This window comes from Zosterops lateralis, assembly GCF_965231275.1.
Source record: "Zosterops lateralis genome assembly, chromosome: 7".
In the NCBI taxonomy this organism is placed as follows: domain Eukaryota; kingdom Metazoa; phylum Chordata; class Aves; order Passeriformes; family Zosteropidae; genus Zosterops; species Zosterops lateralis.
The window spans coordinates 5431725-5459644 of NC_139767.1; the positions used below are offsets into that span (position 1 = coordinate 5431725).

The 27920-nt window shown below is 38.6% G+C and overlaps 1 protein-coding gene across 9 annotated transcripts in view; it reads right to left on the bottom strand.

Moving 5' to 3' along the window:
- Nucleotides 1-27920, bottom strand: part of PCNT (pericentrin) — a 70972-nt gene that overhangs the window by 11483 nt on the left and 31569 nt on the right. For 4 of the 9 annotated variants that reach the window (XM_083864958.1, XM_083864963.1, XM_083864962.1 and 1 more), the window contains 20 exons: nucleotides 27724-27875; nucleotides 26697-26911; nucleotides 26056-26270; nucleotides 24632-24794; nucleotides 24027-24170; nucleotides 19744-19973; nucleotides 19176-19295; nucleotides 18613-18633; nucleotides 16304-16531; nucleotides 12729-12899; nucleotides 11412-11564; nucleotides 10814-10984; nucleotides 9442-10554; nucleotides 7089-7616; nucleotides 6242-6338; nucleotides 5653-5807; nucleotides 2590-2787; nucleotides 2168-2341; nucleotides 1405-1600; nucleotides 160-373 (listed from right to left, as the gene is read on the bottom strand). In XM_083864958.1, coding sequence (XP_083721084.1) covers nucleotides 160-373; nucleotides 1405-1600; nucleotides 2168-2341; nucleotides 2590-2787; nucleotides 5653-5807; nucleotides 6242-6338; nucleotides 7089-7616; nucleotides 9442-10554; nucleotides 10814-10984; nucleotides 11412-11564; nucleotides 12729-12899; nucleotides 16304-16531; nucleotides 18613-18633; nucleotides 19176-19295; nucleotides 19744-19973; nucleotides 24027-24170; nucleotides 24632-24794; nucleotides 26056-26270; nucleotides 26697-26911; nucleotides 27724-27875 — 4658 coding nt within the window. The remainder of the gene's footprint in view (nucleotides 1-159; nucleotides 374-1404; nucleotides 1601-2167; nucleotides 2342-2589; nucleotides 2788-5652; nucleotides 5808-6241; nucleotides 6339-7088; nucleotides 7617-9441; nucleotides 10555-10813; nucleotides 10985-11411; nucleotides 11565-12728; nucleotides 12900-16303; nucleotides 16532-18612; nucleotides 18634-19175; nucleotides 19296-19743; nucleotides 19974-24026; nucleotides 24171-24631; nucleotides 24795-26055; nucleotides 26271-26696; nucleotides 26912-27723; nucleotides 27876-27920) is intronic. The other 5 variants (XM_083864959.1, XM_083864966.1, XM_083864964.1 and 2 more) reach the window with 4 other exon arrangements.

A 27920-nucleotide genomic window follows, 5' to 3' on the forward strand; every position in this document is an offset into this window, starting at 1 on the left:
GATGACAGAGTTTAGTAAAGAAAACATAACCCTTGAAAGTGAGAGATCCTAGTTTTCCTCCCTGTGTTTCCAAGTGCTAAGCCCTTTATGGATCCAATTAGTACAAACCTCTTTCAGACCTGCTGATAAATCAAATAAATGAATAAATCTGCTTCTCACCGTAAATTATTTATTTCCTTCTGAAGCTCTTCCAGGGATTTCTGCAACCTTTCATTCTCTTGCTTGCTTCCAGAAAGCTCTGATTTCAGGGATGCTTTTTCTTGATTCAGGAGATCACATGTTTCAGAGGATCTTTTCTGCTCCTCAGAGAGGGTGCTGTGCAAGTCACTTACAATAGATTTTTCCTGCTGAAGCTTATACTCCAATAATTCAACTAGGATAAGAAAACACTATAACAGTTATGTATATTACAGAGACCTTGACAATATGATATCACACTAATTTAAATTAGGAAAAATCAGCTGTATTGAAGTGTTCTTGTCTGAAGGATTAATCTCTTCAAACATGAGAGGAATCAGCAGAAAGATGCACACACAATATGATTCTATCATTGTGATATTCTGTAATATCACTAATGGATTTTAAACTTCATTAAACAAACTTATCCACTTACATAAACATTTTATGACAGGAATCACTATATAAGAACCTGTTTTGCCAGCTAGTGAGTTAAGGGAAACAACTCTCTCTAAATTTGGACGTTCCTGTTTGATAAGTACTTAAAAATAATTAATGTACCTATGTCTACAGTATTATGTAAATGAAATTAGCAATAAGCTTCTGGATTTTCAGAAAATTTCCCTCTACTGGACTAGTGCATGTGCTATTAAATGGCTGAATCCTGAATATGATGGAAAAACAAAAAGTAGGAAAAAGCAGTGTTTTGCTTTGAAGAGAGATGTTTATTTTTGATCAAGGTCACTTGCACTTGTTTCTTTATTACACAAAGGGAACCTGCCGTGAAAACCAAGGCTTGCTTATTTAGTCAGGAACAGGGTTCAGCAGTGGGCTTGGCACTGTTTATGGTGGGACTCCACAGTGTTAAAGGTCTTACCCAACCTTAACGACTCTGTGATTCTCTACCAGCAAACATACAGATAAACAATGCTCTGCAAACAAACAGGGGGTTTACTGTCCTTGCTGGGTTTCCTCCATGTATACACTATTTCAGTTCTATTGCTTTGGGTTATTTTACAGTTTCTCTGTGCTTTTCATAGATTTGTCTTAACTACTGATATGAGAAAGAGCTGCTAACACCATGGGCTACCTGAGTGCATTCAGTCAAACTGAGGAATTGCACAGCATCCACTTCTTTGCAAGGCACCTTTTTTTGCCTTTTACCTTTGAGAGCCAAAAGGAACTGATGTAGAAGACAGAAAGACCTGACAAAACAGTAAGAACTACCTTTCCTCCGGAGCTGGTGCTCCTGTTTGTTCCCATGATCTTCAGCCTTGGTCAGGGTTTCCTGGAGCTGCTGGAGCTTCTCCTGGTTCTGGAGATGTGTCATGCGGAGCTGAGCTCGGAGGTCCTGGATTTCTGAGAGCAGGCTGTTCCTGTCTGAGGAGAAGAGGTGCTCCACAACCATCTGCCTCTGCTCCTCCTGAAACAAACCAAGGCCTATTCAAACTACAAGGCTATTTCCATATATTCTGCAAGGATAAATAAGGGAAATCTTGCAGTACAAGTTTTGTACTCAAATTACTAAGTTCAGGCTTCACATTAATGCCAAATGTCAACATTATGTAAAAGGAAAACCCCCACTTCACTTGCCTTGTTGGGTTTATACATGATTACTACAACCTAGAAACGAAATATTATTGGAAAAAAGCCCCCAGACTCAGAGTTAGTCAATATATACTCTTTGCAAGAGAGCTTTGTGAAGTTCTAGACAAATGGAAAGGAGGGAAAGAATCCAGTTGAGTATTTCCTGTTCACTGCCACAGTCTCTCTTGATGGCAGCTAAAATAATCAATAGGCTTTGTAACACAATGTACAAAGTTCAAGAAAAATGCTGCCACAACAGAAACTCTAAAAGCTACTGATCCCACGCCATCTGCATTAACACACAAGATTTAACAATAGAAGCAATAAAATGGAAAAAAAATAAAAAATGAAAAAGAATAAAAAAAGTGATTTATGAGCAGAACACTTTAAGAGCTTTTCATACTTGTTGTTTCATGATATATTCCAGCTTTTCCCCTAATGAACTGGCGTCACCAGATGCAGGACTGGAGAAGTGAGACTTCAAGTCAATTTGCAACACATTTCTCTCCTTCTCGAGCACACTCTGTACTGCTTGTAGAAGTTCTCCTCTCCAGTCAGCAGCAACACCTGAAGCTTCCTGTTAAAACATGTTTTTAAAATCTCTCAGTCTGAAGCCCAGGGTTCTTCATACCATAAGAGTATATCTGTTAATTTAAGCACCTTTAGAAGTGTTTAAAGAGTACTGTCTCTTACTCCTCAAGCATATATATACATACACACGTATCTCATAACATATTTTATATATATATATATATATATAATATACATTTCTCTCTATATACACAATCTGGTTCCCTGGCTTTAAAGGGTGTTCTATTGCCATACCTTGTCTCCTCTATCTGTCACCTTGCTGAGGTAATCCTTCAGTGACTGGATGGCATCCAGCAAGGATAATCCCTCCTTCTGCCAGCCCTCCATTGCCACTCGGGCCTGAGGGACGTTCTTCAGCTCCCTGAAACCAAAGGGATGCTCTGACAGAGCCAAGATTTTGCGGCTCTCCTCATACACCATCTTCAGCACAGTCTGAAAAGAAAGAAAAAAGAGAAAGATAATATTAGGAAACAGGCATCAGCATCCTGGCAGTGTAAGAGTAGGATGCGATAGTACTAGACAACAAAAATAAGGTGTCTGTATCAACACACTAAGATGCAATTAAGCATAAATTATTGTTTATTCCAAAGGGTAGTACTTCACCTTTTTTTCTGAACCATTTAGCTGACTTTTCTAAAAACTTAGAGTAAACTAAATTCTATCAAGTCTGAAGCTATGTTACTAAACCCCAGTGATGCCAGAAAAATGAATTATGCATTTAGACAACCTTGGCTTAATTTAGCAAATTATGTACAAATATCAACTCCCAAAATAACCAGTTTTAATAATTTACACAGTGGAAATTGTTTCCTCTGACATTGTCAGGCCAAATAATACTTTAAGTAAATTCCCTGTTCACAAACTATTACATCATGCACAGATGTTTCCTGGCCTCTTTTCAAGGAAGGTCACTGGAGATTTAAATCCTTTTCTTACACACATCTCATCAGAAATATCCCAGCCTCCATGTGGAGCTGCTCCTCATTGCTACACACTTCAACATCAACACAGAGTATTTGTATTTAACTCTTGAAATTCTTTCCTTGCACTTTTTAATTACTTTTGAACAAACTTGAGTTGCTTTTCTGGAATCCAAATAGTGATTACTTCAAGAATCAATGAAAACCTTTAGTAAACATTAACACCAAAAGCACAGTAAAGTGCTCAAATTAAACATTCAGAACTGGAATATGCAGTCAGATTGTACAGCCAGTAAAAACTACTTTGATGCTCCACAAAAGAAGCTAAGAAACAGATTTTTTTTTTTTTTTAAGGTAGAATAAAATTCACCTCTTCCATGAAGTCTCTGACACAGAATTTTTTAGACACAGAACCACAGAATAGTTTTCAGTTGGAAGGGACCTTTCAAGACCATATCGAGTCCAACTCTGCTGTGACAGGCATGGGGAATATCTTCTATTATTTCAGGTCGTGCAAAGCCCCATCCAATCTCATTTTGAATGGATTCTGGGATGGACTTCTAGGGATCCACCATCTCTCCGTGCCAGTGTCTCATCACAAGAAATTTTGTACTTGTGTCCAATCCATTCCATGGTCTTACGGGGAAGTGAGGTGAGGCTGAAAGATCAGTAGTTTCCAGGGTGCTTGTTATTAACCTGTTTAAAATGGGTGCCATGCTTCCCTTTTCTCCAGTCACTCGGGACTTTATCTGACTGCTGTGACTTTTCAAAAATGATGGAGAATGGCCTGGGAATTGCAACCGCAAAATTCCCTCAGGACCCTGGGATTTATGTCTTTGGGTCCTATGGACTTACCTATTTCCAGGTTCCTCTGGTGGTCTTGAATCTGATCTCTTACAATAGGAGGGATTTCATTCCTCCAGTCCTTTCCTCATCTAATTTAAAGCTTTCCTTGGCCAACTTATTGGTGGAGACACTTGTCCCATTTGGTCAGGTGAATTACACAAGCACCCAACATTTCTGGCTTCTCAAAGGTAAATCCATGATAATAAAAATGAAAACCTTGAATACTGCATCAGCTTCACAGATAGGGATTCACCTCCACCTTGGTCCCCTTCCTCTGACTGGGAGGACAGAGAGTATCACCCATGGACCCAAACCTTTGAACTGTCCTGTTACAGTTCTGTTAGACATTACAAAGGTCTGTAGGGACTAACATATACATAATCTATAATCTGTAGGGCTCACTCATTTTGGCAGCCTCAAGGATACCACAAATACAAGCTGCTGGTAAGCAACAAACTTCTCTAGAAAAAGTATCTGGATGGCAAGAGGGTGCTTCAGTGCCTCTCAGTAAGGAATCTCCAATTCAGTACACCTGATGTACTTTTCTGGCAGCACTGGTTCTAATGCTGGCAGATGGTTTCATCAGCTTTGCATGTTTGGCTTTTCCTGGATCACATCAGTTATTCCCTGTGTTCTTCCTCCTCCAACCCTAGAGCATCATGTCTCTTATGAAGGGCAGATGGATGGGGAAGGATCTTCCTTCTGACTTGAGCAGCAATGAAGGCCCACTCTCCTTCATCCTGTGAGTTACCTTGCGCCAGTTAGCTTGAGTGAGTTTGAATTCAGCCTTACCCTCCCCTTGCACAAGTCTTCCTCCATTGTGTTGGGCAAGCTGAAGGAACATGCTAAGCATATCAGGAGGCAGGATTCATGTTCTAGGAAGGGTATTTCTTCTAGTTTCTTACTGCTTGAGAACTCACTGTAACCTACTTATTCACTGTAACCTACTGTATTCTCTCATAGATGGGAATTTCTCCCATTCCACAGCTGGAGGTTTTTGAAATGGTTGAGAACTTGCTCTGCAAACCAAAGAGCTCTAGGCACATACTTTCTTCAACTTTCCTTACTGACTAGAGTGACACTCACTGCTCAGCCTTCTGTATATTCCTCATGTTGCTTGAACTGGCTCTGGCCTATCTCTGCACACCTTGCAATGGTGTTTTCACATCAGGAGGACAAGAACAGGCAGAGGAGCACGATATCAGCCAGCTACAGCTGCTTTTGAAACGACTTTCTGTGAAGGCTCCAAGGCAAACCCATAAAGCAGAATAAGCAGTCCTTGTACCCCCTCATTCTGAAAGAGCATCAGTGTTCTCCTAGCAAAACTAGTTCAATTCTAGCAAGTACAAGCTAGAATTACAATATCAGTAATGCTGTACAAGAGATGCAAGGACAAGAACCATAATCAACTTGAAGTTTAAACCATTACAGAACAGTTTTTAGTGTAAATGGAGCAGCTATTTTATATCACCATTTAATTTCTGCTGTCCAGTTTTAATTTGCTGGTATGCTCATATTAATGATTCATTACCTTCATCTGTGGTGAGAGTATTTCCTTTTCTTTCATTGACTCCATAATGTCTGGAATCATTCCCCGGTAGTGCAGATAAGCCATGACATTGGCATCCAGGTGATCAGATGTTTGTAGCTCCTGCTTCAGATTAGCTGCCAAATTTAAGCTGGTATCTGGAGGAAGAGACAACCCCCATCCCCACAAAGTGTTATAAATATGGAAAGAACTTGAAACTAGAACAACCACTTGCAAAATACCCATGATTTCTTCTGCTTGTATGAATGCAGGGTCAGATTGAGTTGTTTGGTTGAGATCTCAACTAACTTAAGTTAAAAATCAGTAAGTTGTTGCCTTTAGAACCAGAGAAAGTGTTGTAGTTAAGTCAGGACTCACTTAAACCCCCTGCCTCTGTCCTGTATGTAGATGAAAAGGTAAAAGCGGGCACAATATACATATATATATTTTTTCTTCCTAAACAAAGAAGCACCTGCCTAAGGCATAGCTTTCCAATACAAGACCCACAGTAAATAAAAATGGGAGAAAGGAGAAAGATGTTTGAATATTGAAGTTAACAAAAGCTAAAGGCAATCTACAAAGTTCAACTTACTGCTGCCACATCCATCACTCATCGCGGACACTCTTGATCTTTCATCATCTTGTAAATCAGAGGGGGTTAAAGTCAGATTATCAGCTTCTCTCATCTGCTGGAGAAAAAATTTTCACATTACTTTGGTTTTCTAAATGTAGCTGTCAGTTTCTGCATTTATAACAAATTTGTTACTAGTGTGGATTTTAGCAAATGCCTACTTGATCCAAGTGTTAGGGATGGCAAATACCATGATGAATGCAACACTGGTGCTCTCTGGAAGCCATTCCATCTCAATTTTTTCCTCTTTTCATAGTCTTAAGATACATGTATTTATATTTAATTACCTATCAAAGCAAGGCACAAAAATATACAGCCAAAGATAAATTTTCTGAAGTACAGACTATCTCCCTGTGAAATTACTGAATACAGTCAATATATGCATATGTATACAATATAGAAAATATTGCCATTAAAAAGGAAAGCCTCTATTCTCCAGTTTTGGAAAAGTCTCTTCTAACAGATTCTAACAGAGTCTCAACAACAGATTGATGAAGAAGTGGGGAGTTGTTACAGTACACACTACAACACACTAAGATGCAATTAAGCATAAATTATTATTTATTCCAAGCAGAGGTACTGTGGTAGCAGTTTTTACAGGTTAAGCTCAATTACTGACACATTAAGCGTTATCACAAATTTATCAATTATTATTACAGTAAGGGAAGAACTAATAATTGTATGTCCAGAACTCCATTGGACCTACTCCCAGCAGTGTGTAGGTTTCTACTACTTGGAGCCTGTGGCCCCTCAATGATCCCAGGGGCACAGGACTGAGCAGTCCTGTTTCATAAGAAATATCACTTACCAGCAGCTTCTTCTCCATTTCTTCATCATCATCAACAGAATAGATGCTCTCAGAGAAAGCTGGAGATTTTCTGTCCACTCCCACTGCTGCATCCCCACTGCCATCTTCATCCAGGTTAGAATATCCCAGTGATATCGAATTATCTCCTTGCAGAGATGATCTCGTGTGCACAAGTTGAAAATCTGTGTTTTCAGCTTCTGAGAAGGGTGTCAGGTGAAGCATTGGTTGAAGTTCCATGCTCATATCCTGCTTTCTCATGACCTCAGGCGAGCCCCATGAAGACATACTTGCAATTAAATTCTGGAAATCTTTTGGAGTCTCTTTGTTTTTGTTCAAATTGTGTTTTGGTGAATCAGGAGTTTGATGAATTTCCAACATTTGCTGGCAATGCTTTTTCAAATCTTGATCCCCTCCAGAGCTGCGGATCATGTCCAGGTCCTGGCCCAAGACATTTTCTTGTGATTGCTCAATCTGTGTTTTGGGGTTTTTGTTCTGAGTTGTCAAGTCAAACATGACTTCATCTTTTTCCTATAATGAAGTAACACATATTAATTGTTTAATGGAATTTGAGTAGGATTTTACAAACTGAGAAACATGCACTTAAAGACCTTTTAGAATTGATTTTTCCTTCAATCAGTTTATCTAATTCTGAGATAAAATTACTCTTTTAATCTCTGATTCTGTGACTGAGTCTAAATAATGCACTATCTGAGAAGATACTTTAGTTGATTTAAAACCTGTCAGCATGGAAATTTCATTTCATCCTCCATACCTGTTAGTTTGTCAGATATAGTGAATGAATAATTGTTATCCCTATCATTTTAGATCATCACTTTAATCCTTTTGTGTTATTTATCCCTCTCAATCATCTGTTTTGAGCCCAGTGCTAGCTGCCAAGACTTAACTCATTTTGCTGCTCCTCCAGCTCCCATTTTAATCCATTTCCTAATTTTCACTTTGTTTCCACTTTGGAACCCAAACATAACTGTAGGAAGGGTTCTTTGCTCCCTTAAGAATGCTGTATTACACTTTTTCTAATACTAAGATGAACTAGATTCATAGAAAAAAGTCTATTGTAATGAATGCTTGAAGACATGGTAGTTTATTTACTTTGACTCAACATATTCTCCAATTCTGATCTCCTCAGCCTACTTAAAAACTTCTAGCACTTCAACATGGAAATACATATACTGACATATAACCATTAATTTAAATTTCAGAGTCTGAGTTTCTGCTTGAAAAGTGATTTTTAAATAATTTAACTGCCCCCAGCATGCCAGCATCTCCTGATATCCTTCCAAATGTTACCAATTCCCTCTTCACTGGATCCTAAATTGCTTCTGTTTTTTAAACAGGGATCTGACAATCCCTACCTGTATAAACATGGCTCAGTAGCCACTGGACTGGAAGCCTGCTGCCTTGTACAGACACAGTCCATGGTCTGAAGTGCATCAATCTGCATGCAACACTTTTCCCACCTATTGCCTTTTCCTGAGAGATTTCTGGGGCAGACACTGAATGTACAGTGTCACCCAGGCACTGATGGCATCGCTCCAAACTTAAACTTCCAGGCAAATAAAAAATGTAAACACCAGGAAATGATGACATATTTTGCATAGCTACACTCCTCATTTCTGCTTTAAAAATAAGCATGCCATTATACATAACGATTATCCTATCATTTCTTTAAGTAAGTCATCTACCTTGGATGATTATTATAACATACTGCCAACAGGGCCCTGAAAATCCACATAAGCCTGACACCGAAGCTTTTTTCCTTTCCTGTATAATCAAACTCTTCATATAAGCCCCCTTAACTGGCACTTAAGCCAGCCTTTAAAGGCAGTAACTTGGTGTACGACAGATTTCTACAGCTCTCTGAAAATAGGGTGACCTGGGTCCTACTGCTTTCTAAAACTGAGTGATTTAATAAGAGTTTAAGATGATGAGGTTATTTGGAGGAAATAGTTCTAGAAAAGATTCAGAATAATTACAAGAGTCACAGCAAATAAGAATTTCTGAAAAGAAAAGGAAACATGAGGTGTTTTCAAGTAGTTCTCCAATGCAGCCATGAAGAATGGCAAACAGTCTTGGTAGCTCATGGTGGGCTCATGGCTTGGCTTGCAGATGCCCCACCCTCTCACTCTCTATCCTCAATAGATCAGGAGAAAAAAAAAAAAAAATAAGGTGGGAAGAGCTCACAGGTGGAAAGAAAGGACATCACCTAACTACTCTCACAGGTAAAATAGGGCAAAATAGAGGAAAATGTATTGGATCTATTAATCTAGAAATAGATTATTCAAAAAAAAAAATCTCCCCAACAAATAATATTATTAAAAATCAAATTATGTACCAGTTTAGCTGTAGGGGAAGCCAATACTCCAAATGACTGATCAATATTTGCTTCTAAGTCCTGCATTCCATTTTTAAGGGCTGCATCTTTTCTTTCACTCTGGCAGAATGGCTTGAGAAATTTAGTCTCTTCATGACCTACTTGCTCTGCCAGCTTGCAGGACTCCAACTGTGAAAGAATTTCAGCTCTTTCCAATCGTAAGGCTTTGAGCTCTTTCATGTGGGCCTTGATTTCACCTTTCAGCTTTGCAGTGCTCCCTTGCAGTTCCTTGATTTCTCTCAGATAAGCCACTTCTTTCTGATTCAGGGCTTGCACCTGGAAATCAAGTCTAGAAACTTCTAATTGAAGACTGTAAACATCTTGTGCCTGACTTGCACCTCTCTTTTCCAACTCTGTTTGCAGCTCTGCTACCTTTTCTGTTAAGTACTGCAGCTCAGTTGTGTCAGCTTCTTTTTGATCTGCCATTGTCTTAATTTGCATCTCTTTCTCTAGAATATTTGCTTCCCTTTCTCTCACCTTATCTTCAAGTTCTTGAACTCGAGATGAAATCATCTTTGTGTCAGCCTCTCTCTGAGACAAATGAGTTTGGGAAATGCTGTATTCTTCCTGAAGTGCCTGGTGCTGCATTCTCAGGGAGGTGAGCTCTGCAACAGATTGCTCCGATGACTCTCGCAACTGTTGGCATTTTTTCTCCAAAGTTTCCACTTCTGTTTTGAGCTGTAATTCCTTTTTTTCCAGTTGCTGCTGCAGAGCTTCTTTAGAAGCTGAGACAAGCTCCAGTTCCTCCTGAAGTTCTCTCACTTTGGAGAGTACTGATGTGTTTCTTCTGTTTGGATCAGCATCAGCTTGACAATCTATCAGTCCCTTCTTCAACTCATTCTGAAGGTTTTCCACTGACTTTTCCAATGAAACATCATAGAAATAAACTTGGCTGTCACTATCTTCATGACATACTGGTCCAAATTGTGCCAGCTCTTTTTGAAGCTTCTCAATTACTCCATGGAGCTGCTCCACCTCTTCATCCTTGTCCTTACGCAGCCTCTCCTGATCAAGGCGAAGGTGCTCAACCAATGATCTGAGTTCTTCAATTTCAGGTTTTTGGTCTTCTGCAACCTAAGCAAAAGGATAAGGACTGAATTATAATGTATGTAGGCAATTATTATTGCACACAAAGTTTGTATTTCTTTTCTGAGTCACACAGGCATTAAATCACATGTTTAACAGCAGGAAGAACCACACATTTCAGCTGGTAGCTTCTCAAAATAATCTCTCTTTTCCTAAGAATTATCAACCAGATTTCATTTACAATAAGAATCTGCATACCTTGCTTCCCCTAAAAATCAAGCAATGAACATATAGTAAGCACTCTTACTTTATTCTCCAGAGCATTCTGCAGCTCATGCTGAAGTCTCTTCATCTGCTCATTCAAGTGATCGATTTCTTGATTCTTTTCTTCCAGCAGTGCTTGTGGCAATGACAAAGCCGAGGAATCACTAAGGCCCAGGTCCTGGCTTTGCTTCACATGAAGTTTTGTTAGATCCTCCTGACCAGAAAAAGGGAAAATCTCATTAGAAAGGATTGATTTTCTCTCTCAGCCTAATGGCAGTGCAGAACTAGGGGCTTTATTTAAACATTCCCCTCTTTACTATAATGGTGAAGAGCTTGGGAACACAACTACAGCTGTTTCAGGTTTGCACCACTGTCTTAGACTGCCCCAACCCAGAAATAACCTCAGCTTTTGATTTAAATCAAACCACTGTAGAAGATAATACTACAAGCATGAATCTAGAATACTGAGAGGCTTTGGTTCTATGATACCCAGAATTAGTCTTGCAAAGCTAATGCAACATTCTGATGGCAAGGGAAACAACTCAAATATCTGTTTACATCATCATGAGATGAAGATGTCAACACTCAAGAAAGTAGGTCTCTGACATTTTAGGCAGTGCACTAAAGCTAGAGGAACCTACCTGCAAGTGTGCATTCTCTGCCTGAAGCTGGATGATGTTGGAAGTACTTAAGTTTTTGTGTATCTCTAACTGCAAGTTCAGCTGCAATATCTCTTCATCTTTCTTACTCAAGTTATCTTTATATTGTTCTACTTGGTCTAGCAAACTTTCAATCTTAAAAAAAAAAAAAAGGCATAATTGTTTCAATTAAGTCCTCTAAGATAAAACTTAATTCATCATATTATTTAATGACAAGAAGTAACTTCAGCAAATTCAATGATATAAACTCTAACCAACCTGCATTAATAAAATACCTGAGACATAAAAAGAGAGTGAGAAGCTTGTGTCCCAACTCCTCATCTGCAAAATCAAAGTACTGCAAAGGTGGGTTTCTGTTTTCGTTTTAAAAAATCTACCTGTTCACAAAAGATCCATTAATCTGTGTTGTAAGGGATCAAAAGGCTTAACTGATGTCATTTGATGTAGCAATATGAGACATATCAGCATTTGATGTGCAACAATGACAAGCAGTCAATATAAACACCATCCTTCTCCTCCCAGAAGGCAGAAATGAGCCTTGCAGTGCCAATCCAAATAACACAGACAACAAAGAGATAACTCAATAACCACACTTTTCTCTGCAGTGTGATGTTGTCATTAAGCTGTTTTTATCATTTCTTGCCTTAGTGGGTAGCAAGGTATAATGGCTTTGGGAATTATGATTGTTGAAATCAGACTTCGTAAGAGAAATGGAAATTCCATCTTTCAGATATTAGTTTTTATTCTCTTGTACTGCTCTTGAAAGAATGATGTACAATTGACTGAAGGATCACTCCTGTTTTTCTTCTTTACACATCCTTAACTGGACTATGTTTCTATATCACAGATATCATAATAATTATGTAATAACAATATAAACATACAGTGGGGTGGTCTGTGCATTTATACATGTAATATAACATTTACATTTATACATGTAAATCCAATAGGAGTTCCAGATATTGTGAGCAGTTTCTGTGTTTCTTCTTAGCTTGACACAAAAACTCATCACAAACATTCTCTCAAAACACCTTAAATTACACCATTATGGGTAACTGCCCTTGCTGGTCTGAAAAGAATTCTCTCTCCCTCTCAAACAAAAAGCCATCTACCTACTTTAACTTTGGAAGGAAAGGAAAATCAGTTTACACCTGATACTGATCAGTCTCAAAGTTACGTAAATCATCACAAGACAGTTTCCAGCAGAGAGGGAGATGGACACGGAACAAAGCAAGAAAAAGGAAGGTTAGTTAAGGCCAAAGCAACTCAAAGTCTGTAGAACTCTCCCAAAGCTCTCACCTCTCTCTCCTTGGCCTGAAGTGCCTCCTGCTCTGCCTGTAGCTGCTCCTTCAGCACCGGGGCAGAGCTGCCATCCACTGGCACTCGGTGCCTTGCTTCATCCAGCTTAGACTGCAGGGCAGAGATCTGGATCAGGTTATTGTACTGCTGCTGTTGCAAGGCCTCTTTGTCCTGAAAATGATTTATTTTTAAATGTTAGAATTAATTGCTGTCAATATACAAACTTACTTAACCAGAACAATCCTGCTGAAACACTTCATCGACCCTGACATTCCCAGTACAAGAAGAAAAGTACATAATCTCAGTGGCCTATAAAGAAATAGGAATTCAAAACAACTGAATGTTTTTAGCTCATTTTTACCCCTTTAATTTTTGTAATCCAAGTTTAACAACTTCTGAAAATTTAGCATTCAGTGATAAATTATACTTTCTCAGTTACACAGTATTTTATATGTTTAAGAACATAACATCTTGTCCTTGTAGCCATTTCCAAATTCATTATACATATGCTATATGTGTGCCAAACTAAATATGATAGATGGACACAATTTAAGAAATGAAGAGTTCTGGTTAGATCAAAACCTACTCACAGATACATCAAGTTCAGTCAGAATGTGATAAAGCAGCACTAAGTTTGTCCAACCTGTGATCTGCCAAGCTACCATAGCTTGTTTTATTTTAAAATATTGGGTTTTGATCCTCCTTCTCTCACAGTCCTTCTCAGGAGCTGGGTCAGTCCAAGGAGGCAAGGTTCACTTGGGAATTGTCCAAACAATAAGCATACATATCTGTACTTAACACAATAAAGGAAAGCTTGACAAGAAACCTAAGGTAATAATTGCCTCTGCTGCTCAACACTTACTCTGCCCATAGTTTAATACACGTATCTTTAATAGGTTATTTCAGACTAATTGTATGATTTGTAAAAAAACCCATAAATTTAACCATCTTTTCTCTAGATCTCAGACTCAGAGCACACGGCTAACATCCTCTGATTGTAACCTGAAAGTAGTAGCAATTGAGAAAATAAAAAATACATTGCAAAGTTAATGTGTATCACAGTACCAAAAGGTAAGGGAAAACCAGAAATTTTTCTTGCCCTCGTATAGAACCTGTGATATCAACCAGCCTCTCTGGCAGCCCCTCAGGAAAGAACACACATAAAACCAAACCCCAAACAACAGCAGAGCCTTCTTTTTTAAATCAACTAAAAATATTACCCAAACCACACTGACCACTGACCAAAATCCTTCAGCTCCAGTGTCCCTGCCTTTCCCACCCAGCAAAGCTGCAAGTGTGCAGTGTCAGGACAGCTCTGCACACACACAAGAGTTCAGTTCCTCCTGGCATTCCCCAGTTGCCATGTCCTGAGGTTGCTACAGCGACCCAACAAAATCAAGTGGTAAACCAGGCAAAAATCAGGGCTTTATGTAATGCAGCTTCACTCTAAAACTTCCTGGGTGGTCATTCACATGTAGTCTAATGTGGTGTCTTCTTCCATCAATCCCAAAATCCACAGGAGAGAAGATTCCATAAATTAGCATTATTTTTTAGATCTCAAGCAAAAGGATGAGTGATCCTCCCAACACAAACCTATCCAGGAGCTTCAGTGTTACTTATCAGCAACCTGAACCACTGAAAGGAATTGGAGCAGGATGGAATAAACACCTGCTCCATGCACACCAGCAGGGCAAAGGAATCTGTCAGCTGTGACTTTGCTCAGTATTCCACACAAACTGTTCTGTATTCAAGACATTCTATTTCCAGACCTATTTCTTATTTCTCCATCACCTGCAATACATGTATTTTTCATATGTTGGAATTTGGGGGACAATAAAACTCTGCAATTACTGTTCACATCAAGTGTATTTTTACAGAAAAATGCCATGGCACGTAATTGTTCCTAGAGCTGCACTGGAATTCATTTACTGCACAAAATCCCTTCAAGACGAGCTATTACAATGCTTTCAGGTGCCAAATTGAATAGTACAATAGTACAAATAGTACTTTGTTTAGATTGGATGAATTAGTTTCTGGGAAAAAAAGAAAAACCAAACTCAAGAGTATCTGAGTTTGACTTATTTAAGATATTTACAAAACACCAGTCGATGGGGACATTTACACAACCAAAAGAGTATTCTGAATTGACATGTATAAAGAAAGGCTGTTTAACAACAAGCCAAGATTCCAGATAAAAGAACAGCTTGCCAAGAGCAAACAGCACCACAGTCTCCATCCACTCCAAGGCAAACAGAAAGTAAATGGGCATGGCTTTTGGATATTTGGATAAAACCACAGAAAAAAATAAGCTTGGAGAGTTCTTCAGAGTTCTTTGACAACCAAGTTGGCTCTGCTCAGGCCATTCTCTTTTATTGCTCTTGAAAGAATGGTGTACAATTGACTGAAGGATCACTCCTGTTTTTCTTCTTTACACATCCTTAACTGGACTATGTTTCTATACCACAGATATTCTAATAATTATGTAATAGCAATATAAATGTACACTGGGATTGTGAATGCATTTATACATGTAAATCCAATAAGAGTAGGATTACCCACAAAAACTCACCACAAACACTCACTCAAAACACATGAAATGACACTATTATGGGTAACTGCCCTTTCTGGTCCTAAAAGAATTAACAGTCTCTCACTCTCAAAGAAAAACTTATCTACCTACTTCAACTTTGGAAGGAAAATCAGTTTACAACTGATGTTGATCAGTCTCAAAGTTATGTGTGGATCCCAGTCAGAGACACCACTGCCACTCTGAGCTTCCTTTGAAGAGTGGCTGCCCCCAAGTGTGACCACTTCCTCCTTCCATTTAATTGCAATTTCCCTTGTTTATACTCATATCTCCTCATCCTTTCATTTGCACCTTCTAGTCTGACTCCACCTTCTTATAACCTCTTCTTATGAGACAAGAAGGCAACAAGATCTCCACAAAGCTTTCAACAATACTCAACCAAGGAAAATAATTGGGAGGACACCGAACATTTAGTTTCAGATGCTGGAAAAAGTTACTCAGAAGTTTGGTAACTTTTGTTAAATACATTGTAACTTTTAACTCTGGGATGTGATTAACTCTGTAGTTGTAACAAAGTGCTAGATGTTTTGAGCTATGGCAAACAGATCTGGCTTCAAAGACACAGAGCAAGAAGGGCTACAGATTAAGATAGTTTGATTTTAAACACAGGTACTTATTCAAGACCCTCAATGTTTGACATTCAGTAACACCACCTTCTCAGAAACTTCCAGACAAGCACAAGAGCAGCTCTGAAGCAGCAAACATGACAACTGTCAAAAGCAGCCTCCATAGTAGGACTTCAAGTAAGCCTTAAATATTATAAGTAATATCCAAGTACATACTACTTAAAAAGTAGTATATAAGTCTTTATAATGGACTTAGAGTTTGTAGAAGCACAGATTATTTAAACCTGTGGCTGTGATATGTGCCATTAATACAGCAGTTTGACTCGCCACTGGGTGCCAGACAGAGTTGCAAACACTGACAATCCCCATAAAGCCACTGTCACATAATGCCAACCCCATTTACATAAGGATTTAAAAATTACCTGTTTCAGTTCAGTTTCCACTTTCTTCATTTTCTGCAGCTGTTGTTCCAAGCTGTGTACAGTCTTTGAGACCTCAGCACCACTGAGTTTCAGCTCTTGGATCTGTGCCATCAGTTTTTCTATCTCTTCATCACGAGCTGCAATTTCTTGGTGTTTTCTCTCCTTTTCTAGTAACAGCTTATTGTAATCATCCATCTTCTCTTTTATTTCTGCTTGCAAAGATTCTACCTACACAGAAATCACAGTATACAGATATTCAGGTAATATGAACAAATTTCCTGCCAATTGAAAGCAAGAGTAATTTCACATTAAAGCAGGTTTTACTATAGATTAAAGTGGTGCTAAAATCCCAGGTGAAAATAAAACTAAATATGCATAGAAAGTATGAAGACCTTAGCTTTCTGAAATCTTGTTTTCCAAATGCAGCAGCTCTTAGATACACATTTGATTACTCTCTCAACATCTGTAGTACTCTCAAAGTACTAGATGAAGGTATACTCTCAAAGGAGCCTTTTGGTTATGGGGTTAGGTGGTTATGAGATTAAAAATCCTCCAAGATTACAGGACTTGGATTTATTTCTGTAACCTCAGAAGCCTCTTCCAATATTCCAGTTTAAAGGGAGATACCAAGAACGGAAGGATAAATATGCAATCAGAGAGATTCCCAGGAGTCAACATAGGACAGGTACTTCGCTTGCCAAAAATCATTTAAATCTGAAGAGGATACCAATTTTGAATTTCAGCTGCAGGAAAACAGTCATTCATTCATCCCAGTAATCAAGGTGAAGGCAAGGCTAGGAGCTTTGGTGTGACAGACAGATTATCTCAGGGTGTGATAAAGTCATTTAGCATAGTGAAAGCAAGCTCAGGCAGGAAAGCAGTGGGAATGGAGAAGTAATTTGGTCAATACTCATGAGCAAGGAAGATGGGATTTTACAAAATAAATGTTTTGTTCATCAGAAAGTTTGATGATGCCTGAATTGATGTAAATCCCACTTCATTATGAAATAAAAATTTTTTGCATTAACATAGATCTTTACATCTTTAAAGTATTGTGCAGATCTTACTAAAGCAGGAAAACACACTTGAGCAGAGGAGTCAAATTATTAAGCAGGGAGAGTGTAGGAGACTGGTTAAGAAACCCAAAAGTTATGAACATTACATTTTCAACTGCTCACAGGCACAAACATTTCCTTGTCTGTGTATGTATCTTACTCCCTTCTCATCTCATCAGCAACTAACCACTTCTAACCATAACACAGGTCTTACAGTAAAGCTTTTGGCTATAGAAAAATCTTCCAAAAGTTTAATCTTTCTAATGCTACAAAAATTTGGCATCATAAGCCCCAAACTATGGCACTTCCAACATAAAATGCATGTTTTTAACACCACATTGCTAGAAAGCTGGTGCTGCAATCCTGTAGCTAAGGAAACACTTCCACATAACCTTCACTCTCAGAGTGCACACTGCAGCTCCCAAGAACCAGTCAGCACTCTTTCCACAAAATAATCCCATTTACACATACCTTGTACCTAGTAAACACCAGAGGGGGAAACTGGTTATAACTGCTACATGCAGAAATCAGTTCACTTGAGCTGATTTGGTTTGGAGAGAATTAAGCACTTACTGATGTCACAGCTGCATTAAACAACTGAACAAATACTGACATTTCCCGGCACAAAATGCCTGCATACCTCACCCTACCCACAAATGCCACTTGCTTAGTTACCATCCTTGTGGTTTTCTCCATGTTAGTTTTCATCCTTTCTGAGAGAGGTTGCAAAGCTACAGTGTTAATTTTTTCAGCTATGCCCTCCAGCATGGGAAATTAATTCATATCAAAGATACAGATGTGCACCTCTAACACCAAGGTACACAAACCAATAACTATACATAAATAGATGGAAATGAAATTACCTACTTGACAATTTTTGATAAGAGTCAGGCCACAAACAAAAGCTAATGGCTAAGGCACAGTTTTATCATCGCCATTCCAGTATCTTTGTTTCATACTCCAAATCTCAACTTCTCCTCTTATAGCAAAAGGCTGTTTCAATGAATAACTGCCCATCACACCTCTGAGCAACAAGCCAGGAGACCTAAGTACTTATATACAGGACATTAAATTGAAAGCAGTTTTTCATTCCCTGCAAGAATTCTGCCACCCTAAACCTTGTATCTTTAGCTCCAAGTATTGCTGAGTCATGCCTTGACATATCAAGAAGAGGAAAAAAGCTAAAGTATATCTAGAAGGGATTGAAAGGAAAAGGAAAGAAAAGTTAAGAGACATTCATGCTATTTTCCATACCTGTAGAATCAATTCATAGTTCTGTATAATGTTCATTTATGTGAAAAAAAAAAAAAAAAAACCAATCAAAAGAAAAAAAAAAGCAAAAGTTAATCTTTGAAGCCAAGCATCAAACAAACAAAAATGTGTAAATAAGGACTCATTTATAAACTTAAATGGGATGAGACATGCAGACAAAGGACATCTCTATTACAACTGTTTAGGTGGAAAAAATAAAAACATTTAGAACCCAGAAGTCATTTCTCAGATGTGCTTTTTAGAGCAGAGTGCCTGTAGTGTTGTCCTCCTTCATTCATTTAAACCAGACCCAGAGGTTCCTTCATACAGACTCAGAAACTTTACTGTAAGGCACATGCAACAGTTCTTTCCATCTCCAAAACAAATAATATAACTGCATCCTCATTACCTAAATGTAGTTCAATCAGTTGGGGAAAAAAAGCTGCTCTCTGGGTAACAGAGTGAAAAAAAAAAAAAGTCTCCCAAGAGCCAGACCCCCAAGGACACAAAGTTTTGGTATTTATTTGTAATAAACTCCATTGGCCACCAAGTCTGATTTTACTCACCCTCTGCTCTCTGGACTGTCCTGAAGTCTGTGATTTTGCTGACTGTTTTAACTGTTCTTCCAATTTCTGAATTTCCTGCTGAAAATCATCGCGTTCGTGTTCTCTTTCTATGGCTTGTTCCTGTAAACACAGCCAGAGTGAATCAAAATATTTTTTAAGATTTCATTACAATCTCGAGTACAAGAATAATTGCAGGTTTTTGTGGTGAAGAAACTGTTGATTTAAAAAATAATTAACTAATTATTAATAATTAATCAGGACTACCTTCTGGTAGTCCTGAAGTTAAATATACAGTTAGAGGGAAATTAAAAAAAAGCACCTTTTTGACTGCAACATACATATAAACTATAATTATCATTTAATGAAAAGGAAAAGTTATCCTGCAATACTACAAGAACTGAATTGAAAATTTAACTTTTTTTTTCTTTCCATTCATGAGACTAGAACACCAAGGTCTCAATATCAACCAAAACTGAAAACAGCCCATTTTGGGAACCACCTTCCATGTCTCAAACCAGGAGGAAAATTCATCACCTCCAAACCCTTGGAAATGTGGTCTCTTACTCACATCCATGAACTGCCGCTGGTTTTTAAGCTGTTTTTCAAGAACTTCGATTTGCTGTTTTAATTCAGCAACCTCCAGTAACTTTGTAGCCAGGTCTTGGTTACTGTGCAGCTGCTCTTCCAGCTCCACCTCCAAAACCTTCATCTGAGAGCGGAAGTTGGAATGGTCCTTTTCTGCCTGACACTGGAGCTCAAGTTTCTCCTTGGACAAAAATTCTACTTCCTTGAGTAGGCCTGAGTAAGAACACAAAAACAATAAAAGCTGTCAGTGAAGGGTACAAAAGTCAAATGTCTCAGATGAGATTAAATTTGGGGATTTTGGACAGCATCAAAACAAAGAAAAATACTTATTCCTGAGGTGGTCTGTCTCACATCTTACACTGCTCTACCCTTAAATCTTTGCCACCCTTCTGTCCCAAATCTCTCCTTGATCAAACCATCCAATACAGAATTCTCAGTTCCTCTAAACTCTCATGCCAAGATCCTCCTTAGCCACCCAATATCCAGTCTTGGTCCAGTTTCTCCACTACTCCTGCCTGGTGCCATGCTGGATTACTGCTGCTGCCATCTACACTGGTCAGTCAGCACCCAGTCCATCTTCTAGTGGTTATTGCTCGTTTTCTCAGCTGCTATGAAAAAACAAAGTTACTGTATTTCTCTGAACCTGAGCAGGGACTAAAACCCAGAGAAAAATCATGCTTACAGAAAATCAGTCCAGTTCTGAGGTTACAAAGGGAAGAAAACACCTGGGAAAAAAGATGGCACATTTTTCCCCTATGCAGACCAAATAAATACCAAAAAGGGAAGTGTACATAGCTCCAATAATTTAAGTTATCAAGAGTTAATTTACAGATAAACAGCATTTTCAATCAGTTGGATGCCCTGAATACACTGTTTAGGAGACCAAAACTGAAGACTCTACTGTGAACACTCTTGGAGAAAAGCTACTTTCATGTGAATATAGTTAGTAACCTGAGCATGAAAAAAATCTATTTTGTATCAAAGCAAGGTCCTGCAAGAGCTCATGATTTTACCTCTCAAATGTTCCATTATTCACCTCAAATGTTTTTGGTCATAGGTTAAAGGTAAGTCTGTGAAGCAACAAGGACCTTAAGAAATCATCCAGCCCAATTTCCAGACTGGATAATCTCCATAATTGAAGCATGACCAATTCAATGCAATGCACCTAATGTCATTACAAGCTGCTCTCACCCATCTTTGCTACCACAGCCTACCTACAACATTTTTTCTAGGCCTTCATTATACACAGATATTTAATGACATTTCTAGACACTTGATGCTAAGCAAAAAATCATGAAAATTTCCACGTTCATGTATAAAAAGGTAAGTGTCACAGGATTGGAATAATGCAACATTTACACTACAGTGAGAATAATGGAAAACAATGTGAAGAGTCTGTAAATTCTCTGGCTCTGGAAATCAAAAATGTCAGACAAAGAGAACCAAGGAAAGTTTGGAACAAAACCATGGACTGCATGAGCTCTTGAGCTCCACAGCAATCCTGTTGTGGATTACAGCTAAAGTCCCAACAACATTTCACTCCAAGCACTAATTATAGCCTATGTAATAACCACAGTGCAATCACTGTGCAACACTCTCTACTTTATATTTTATTTTTAAATAATCACAAGTTCATTTAGCTGTGGATGTAACTCAGGCTCTGGCAGAATGCATGAAGTGAGGACTCTCCCTTAATTTCTCTCCCAATCCCTTTGGAGCTGTATTGTACATATCATGTATTATATGTATTATGTGATGCAACAGAAAAAAACCACAAACCCCAACAATAGCCTGAATTCCATTAGGACACTCAATCCTGGCCATAGCTGCATGACAGAGAATATCTTTTGCCAAGAGCTGTGTTTTGCCAAGCAGGAGATGGGAATAATGTGAATAAAATAGCACTCTAGTGTATTTACTAATACATGGTGCAGAGAGAAGGGAAAGGTCAGGTGCTACAGATATTTGGGCACCCAAATGAAGGTGATGGATTTAGACTGGCCCTGAGAGAAAAGAACAGGTATTTGGGAAAACAAGCACAAGAATTTTGTCTCCTATATCCTAAGAAACATGGTTGATAGCTTCTTTTTTAGCTTCCAGAGGAACACTAGGGCTTTATGAGGAACAAAATACTGATTAGGTAACACTGACCTACACAGTCACCTGCTCAGATAGGAATGCAAATCAATTTAAAAAAATAACTAGGCAAACAGGTTTTATCGGGAATCAGCAGTATTTCATAGAAAGCAGGTATGGAATTTTGGCAACCTCTCAGTGCAATCTTTCTGACAAATTTCATATTTTTTTTCTTTTGGAGCATGTTTCCCAAGTGTATAAATAGAATTTCAAGCAACACGCCAGTAGATCATCAGCTCACAGATTTGCATCTTTGTAGAGACAAACCTATTTTATTAATGCTACTTCACACCATGCAGTTCCCCTTTGGAAAGGCCCCCAGCACACTCCTCCCCACTCCCACCATCATTAGCAAATGCCAAGCTCCATTCCAAAAGAGTTTTAATTAGCAAGGCCATTCTACTCACATTAGTGCTCCACATGAAAAACAGGAGATGCCAGCTTTTCAAGGAATAAGCCCATGTCAATCAACTCCAAACAGTATGATTTCTATTTATGTTTGCCACATACTACAAACAATTTCAAACCTGAGGAAGAGTACTACAGATAGCTGGGGTGAGGGAAAGGGGATGGGTTTCAGGACTTGGCCCTTGCAGCAAAAGTAACTCTTCAAGTTCTAAGGAGCTGCTGGCAAGAGCTGGGCTGCAGCTTCTGGGAGAATGTCAATCCCAAAATACACCATAAGCAACTCGGTTCTACATTCCCTCTCATTCAGAGGGCAGCAATAAATTTCAGGACAGTGAGGTGGCTACTAAAAATAGGTTCAAGTAAAAATAGTGTTTGAGGGAGATCTGAATAGACAGAAGGAATAAAGATACAGTAATGGGTAAGACAGCTCAGTGTTGCTTTTTGACTCTAACAGGAATTTACCTACAAAACTTTTTATTCACCTGAGCAATTTGGTTTACTCAGCTCACACTCTCTGGGGAAAAGAAAAAAAATCCAGAAACAAGAGAAAGTGAATATGCAAGAATCTATGAATATAGGTGTGTTTAAATAAAATTAATCAAAAAACAATAGGAGAACTATATTTTGAGTAGACCACTAAACAATTGTGGCAACTATGAATTTATCAGATCTAAATGTTAGCCACTCAGGAGTTAAGTATGCAAACTTTAGTTCAGGAGAAAAAAAAATCCTCTTTCAGTTTGGCATCTACAAATTTGACTACAGCACTTGACTTCCTAAATTAGCGTATAACTCTATGGATATTTCCTGTTTATTTCTGGTTCCCTCTTTCATTTCTGTGCTAGCCCTTCCCTACCCTTCTTTCCTTTTTTCTGGCCTACCATTCCATTCAGTTATATTTCTCTCATCTCCCTTAGACGTCCTTCAGTTCTTGCTGTACGTTTTTTAGCTCACAGTTTTATGTTACCTCAAATATTTTTTGTTTTCCTCCCCTTCTTTAACTTAATTTACTTATTTTGACAGCCCACTCTGTATCACTAGAAGCTCACAGCCAGCTTGCAACCCACTCCATCTCCTCAAAAAAAAAAAAAAATGAAGCTGGCAAATACAAAGACAATGGCACAATGTACTTTAAGCGTGATGGCAGCAAAACATCTTTTTTTTGCTTCAAATATTAATTATTGAATTGAATATTCCTAATTTTGCATCACAGAAGTCATAGCTTTTTTTGGCCAAGATACTTATAAATCCAGTAATCTGTTGGGCCTAATTATTGAGTACCATTCCTCATTGTTAAACCAAAATAAAAGTTATCAATTCATACACTCAGCGTTATAGCAACACAGCAAGAAAAAAAAATCCACACTTGTCATTACAAACCTGACCCTTCTTTTTGTGCTACATTAGCAACAGGTGTTCCTAGAAATCAAAACACAGACACATGTAGAAGACCAACAGGGCATTGTGATCCATTTCATCTTCTGATGTAATGTGAACAGATAGTGCTGACCTTCAGGCATTTCATCTTTATTGTGACACAAATAGTGATGACCTTGATCCATGTCTGTAGAGCTTTCTGCCTTTACAGGAGGACCCTCTCATCTGTTGAGCTGCTCATTAGGTCATCAAGCCAAACTCTGATCCATGAATGGAGGACACTGCAACATGCCCTGACTGGAGAGAATTTAGTTTTGTGCTAAGAATGCTCTGTCCTCTACTCACCAAGAATTGCCTGCTCCTGGGTGAGCTCCTGGAAGCGTTCCCTCATGTTCTCCAGCTCCACAATAAGACAACGCTCTGATTCCTCTTTCAGGTTTAAAGCCTCTTCTAATGCAGCTTTTTCTGCAACATAGCCTTCAATAATGCCTGGAACCCAAGTCAGAATGCAAATAAAGCCATAGGCAAACTCATCTACTGGGAAAAAGCAGCTTGAAAACATGAGTAAACAGTTTTTGCCAAACAATGGAAGATGACATAAAAAGGAAGAAGTAAAAGATGATTTATGTTTATACTGTAGTTAGGCTTTTGAAGTACCTTAAGGAATAAAATGTACTATTTAATGTATATCAAGATTTTATGAAGCTGACACATCACAAAGTGTGTCTCCACAATTCTGTAGAATTCAAATGGGGATCATTAAGCTTACAACACATCCTCTGCTGAGGGCTGACATTTGAAGAAACAGAATCTCCAGAAAGGGAGATCAAATGTTAGATTTAGAGCCCAAGAAATCCAGGAAACAGAAAACACAAAACACACCATAGATGTTAGGAGGAACGAGCTCTGAGTAAATGACAGTGCAACCTCACTCAGCTTCCTTTCCTTACCCTCTGCCTTGTGAAGCTCTAGTGCCAGCTGGTTCTTGGCCTCACTCTCCTCAGTGAGGCACTCCATCAGCTCCTGGTGCTGGCTCACCACCTGGGCCGTCTCCCGATTGCGACGGCTGAACTCTTCCTCAAACTGAGCATGGTTTTCATGCATCTTCTCCAGCTGCAAGTGAACAATGACCCCACCATCAGACCTCAGATGCAATGTAGTAATACCACAGACATTTCAACAAAAATCTTCTCCATTTTTAAATAACATTTACGCATTAAGGTCCAGGTTTTGAAGTGTCATTTTAGTACTAAGCTGACTTTGTCCAATACCTCTGGACACTCTGGTGAATCCCTGTACTTGCACACCAGTGTTTTTGCCACAAGTCTTGCTTAGGAACGTAAGTTTCTTCACTGTGCATAAAAAGAAATACCTCCCTATTGGCTAAACTGCTTAGCTTGACATTTCCTGAGCCACTTGAAATTCAAAGCATCCTTACACTTGAATTCTTCAAGAGACTCAGTCACATCCAGTAGACAGTGAAGTCCATGTATTATCAGGTTTCCAAGGTACACCACCAGTAAGCAAATTATGCTGGATCACAGCTGATGAGGGTCACCTAGAACCCAGGTGTGCCATGGCTTGGGCAAGTGCTTTAACCACAAATTAGCTGTGTCTCAGTGGAACATCATCAGTACCTAAAAGTTAATGTTATGCACCTCATTCTAGGAGGGATTTTTGAATTTGGTGAATATACATTTCACACAAACACATATCTCTAGGTCTTACAAAATACCTGATGAGTAGATTAATATCAGACATGTTGTTCCCCTTCACATCTTTCTTCAATTAGGGACTTCCTTACGCAACAATCTAATTATTATCACACTAAATTAAATCCTCAGATATATACAGTGCTTGTGCATCTACCCCAGATGTGCAGTCTAGACACTGCAAAACTCATCATGGAAATACTCAAGCTCTTTTATGATACCAAATGCATCTCCTTTTGTCACAATTAAAGCAGCATATAATCACAAGGACATTTGTTTGCTGCTATCTACAAAGTCCCCAAGCATTTTGACACTGGACTGAGTTTTCCTGAACCTGCTTATCAGTGTTGAAAATGCATCAATGTGAAGTGTGATAAAATCCCCTCAAAAAAACTCCTGGTCTCCTGAAGTTACCAAATGAATCTAAAATCCTAGTTTAAATCTACTTAAGGTGACCAATCTATTGCCTTCCCACAGGATCTGTTAAAAAGTTAAATACACAGACTTAAAATTGAGTTCAGAATTTCAGTGTTAAACACAAAGTCATGGAATGGTTTGGGTTGAAAGGGACCTTTAAAGACCAGCTGATTTCAAACCCCTGCCATGAGCAGGGACATTTTTCACTATATCAGATAGACTTTGTACAAATTAAAAAGCTTTACTTCTTTAGTTGACTCTGTAACCAGTTCCAGAAGTCTCTCCACTGCAGTGCGCAAACGATGACAAATTTTCAGTATCGTTTCTTCACTCTCACAGGCCAATTCTGGCTTTATAAAAACACTTTCACATAAGTATTGGCTCAACTCAGACACTTCATCAGTCCCTGGAGAAAGCTGGTTGTGTTCTGTCAGAGTTTCATCAAGCAGCTCCTCCTCTACTGAAAACAAGGAGGTTATTGAAAAACACAGAAAAGTGACAGCCAGCCACAAAACTAGTCACCCAGATAACTTAAATCAGGCAGTGACATGAAAACTTGGACACATCAACAACTCAATGTTGAAAAATCATGAGGGTTGTTCACAAGGTTTGGGAATTTCGTGAACTCTGTGTTGACCAAGTCCATATTTCCTGCCCTATAATCAACCCAAGCTTTTCTAACAACATTTTAGTAGTTGCACTATTAAAAGAATTCAACTGAGAGAACACTGGTAGGCACTATCTTAAGAGTGGACCAACTTTGAAAGACACAAACATTGCAAAAAGAGATATTCTCTTTCCCATCTTCATCGACACAAAAGGAAACGAAAAGGCAGTTTTTCAAGAAGAAGAATTGACTACATCCAAATCTGCTGATTGTACTCACCTTTTTCTAGGTGATGGTTTTCTTTGCCTTTAAAATACTGCATGAATCCCATTTCTTCCATAATACTCTGAGTTTCTTTAGAATCTCCAGAAGCCAGACTGTCATCAAGGCAAAGACCAATCTTGCTACAGATAAGATCCTGAATAGCTATTGTGGCCTTCACCACTTCCATAAGCAGTTTCAAAACGTGCTGATAAGATTCACGCAGCTTATCCCTAGAAAAAAACCACAATGAACATTTGAAAAATTGCACACACTTGATTTGAAAGACACTTTGAAGCTACTGTAAACCTGACAGTCTGAAATTGGGTATCTGACGTGGTTGGGCAGTTAGCAGTGAAGATCATTCAGATGACTCACAAAAGCCAGGTCATTTTAAAGAGCTGGCATAGCAAAACACCTTTGCCATGTCCACAGGTAGATCACACTACAGTCACAAGCAGCTCAGCCTTCCATACTTGTGGAAGCACCAGGAAGGAAGATACATCTACTACTACAGTATCAGTGACATCAAAATAACTAGGGAGTGTTCTGGCAGACCTGACAATGAAAGCTCTATTTCTATTTATGAAAATATTTTAGTTTTAAGGTTAACACTAAGCAAGTTTCTGAAAGATGAGAGAGGGAATTCTAGAAGCTTATTCAGTATGACAGCTTCTCTAATCCACACATTCCCACGGCACATCAAGCCAATCCACTCCATCTGAAAGCCTCTTGGTCATCGAACCATTTTTTTAGATTTTTCCAAGATTAGAGACAGCAGTAACCCCAAAACACCAAAGTCTTTATCACACTGAAAGAAAAAGAGCAAAAAAACATCCCAGCTTCTCTTAATGTCAGAGCAGGTTGATAATTTAAAAAAACCCTCAAAATAATTTGCAAATAAAAGCAATTTATCATCCTCCAACACTATTATTTTGAGCTGGCTTAGTTTTGCCTAGTTATTGATTTCTTTATGAGAAATGAGAAAACAAGCAAACAAAAAACTCCCGAGCACTAAGCATTATGTAACCAAAGATGAACAAACCTTTCCTCCTTGGACTCCTCAATATCAGACCTCAACAAGGCTACCAAATTCCCTCCTTCTTGGTTTTCCCTGCCCCGCCGCTGAAGGAGAGTCTCCAGTTCAGAATTGGTCTCCTCTATTTCATGCTTTAGAGATGCCACTTTCTTTTCCAGCTGTGGAAATACAGTGACAACACAAAGTCAACAACTTTGCCTAAA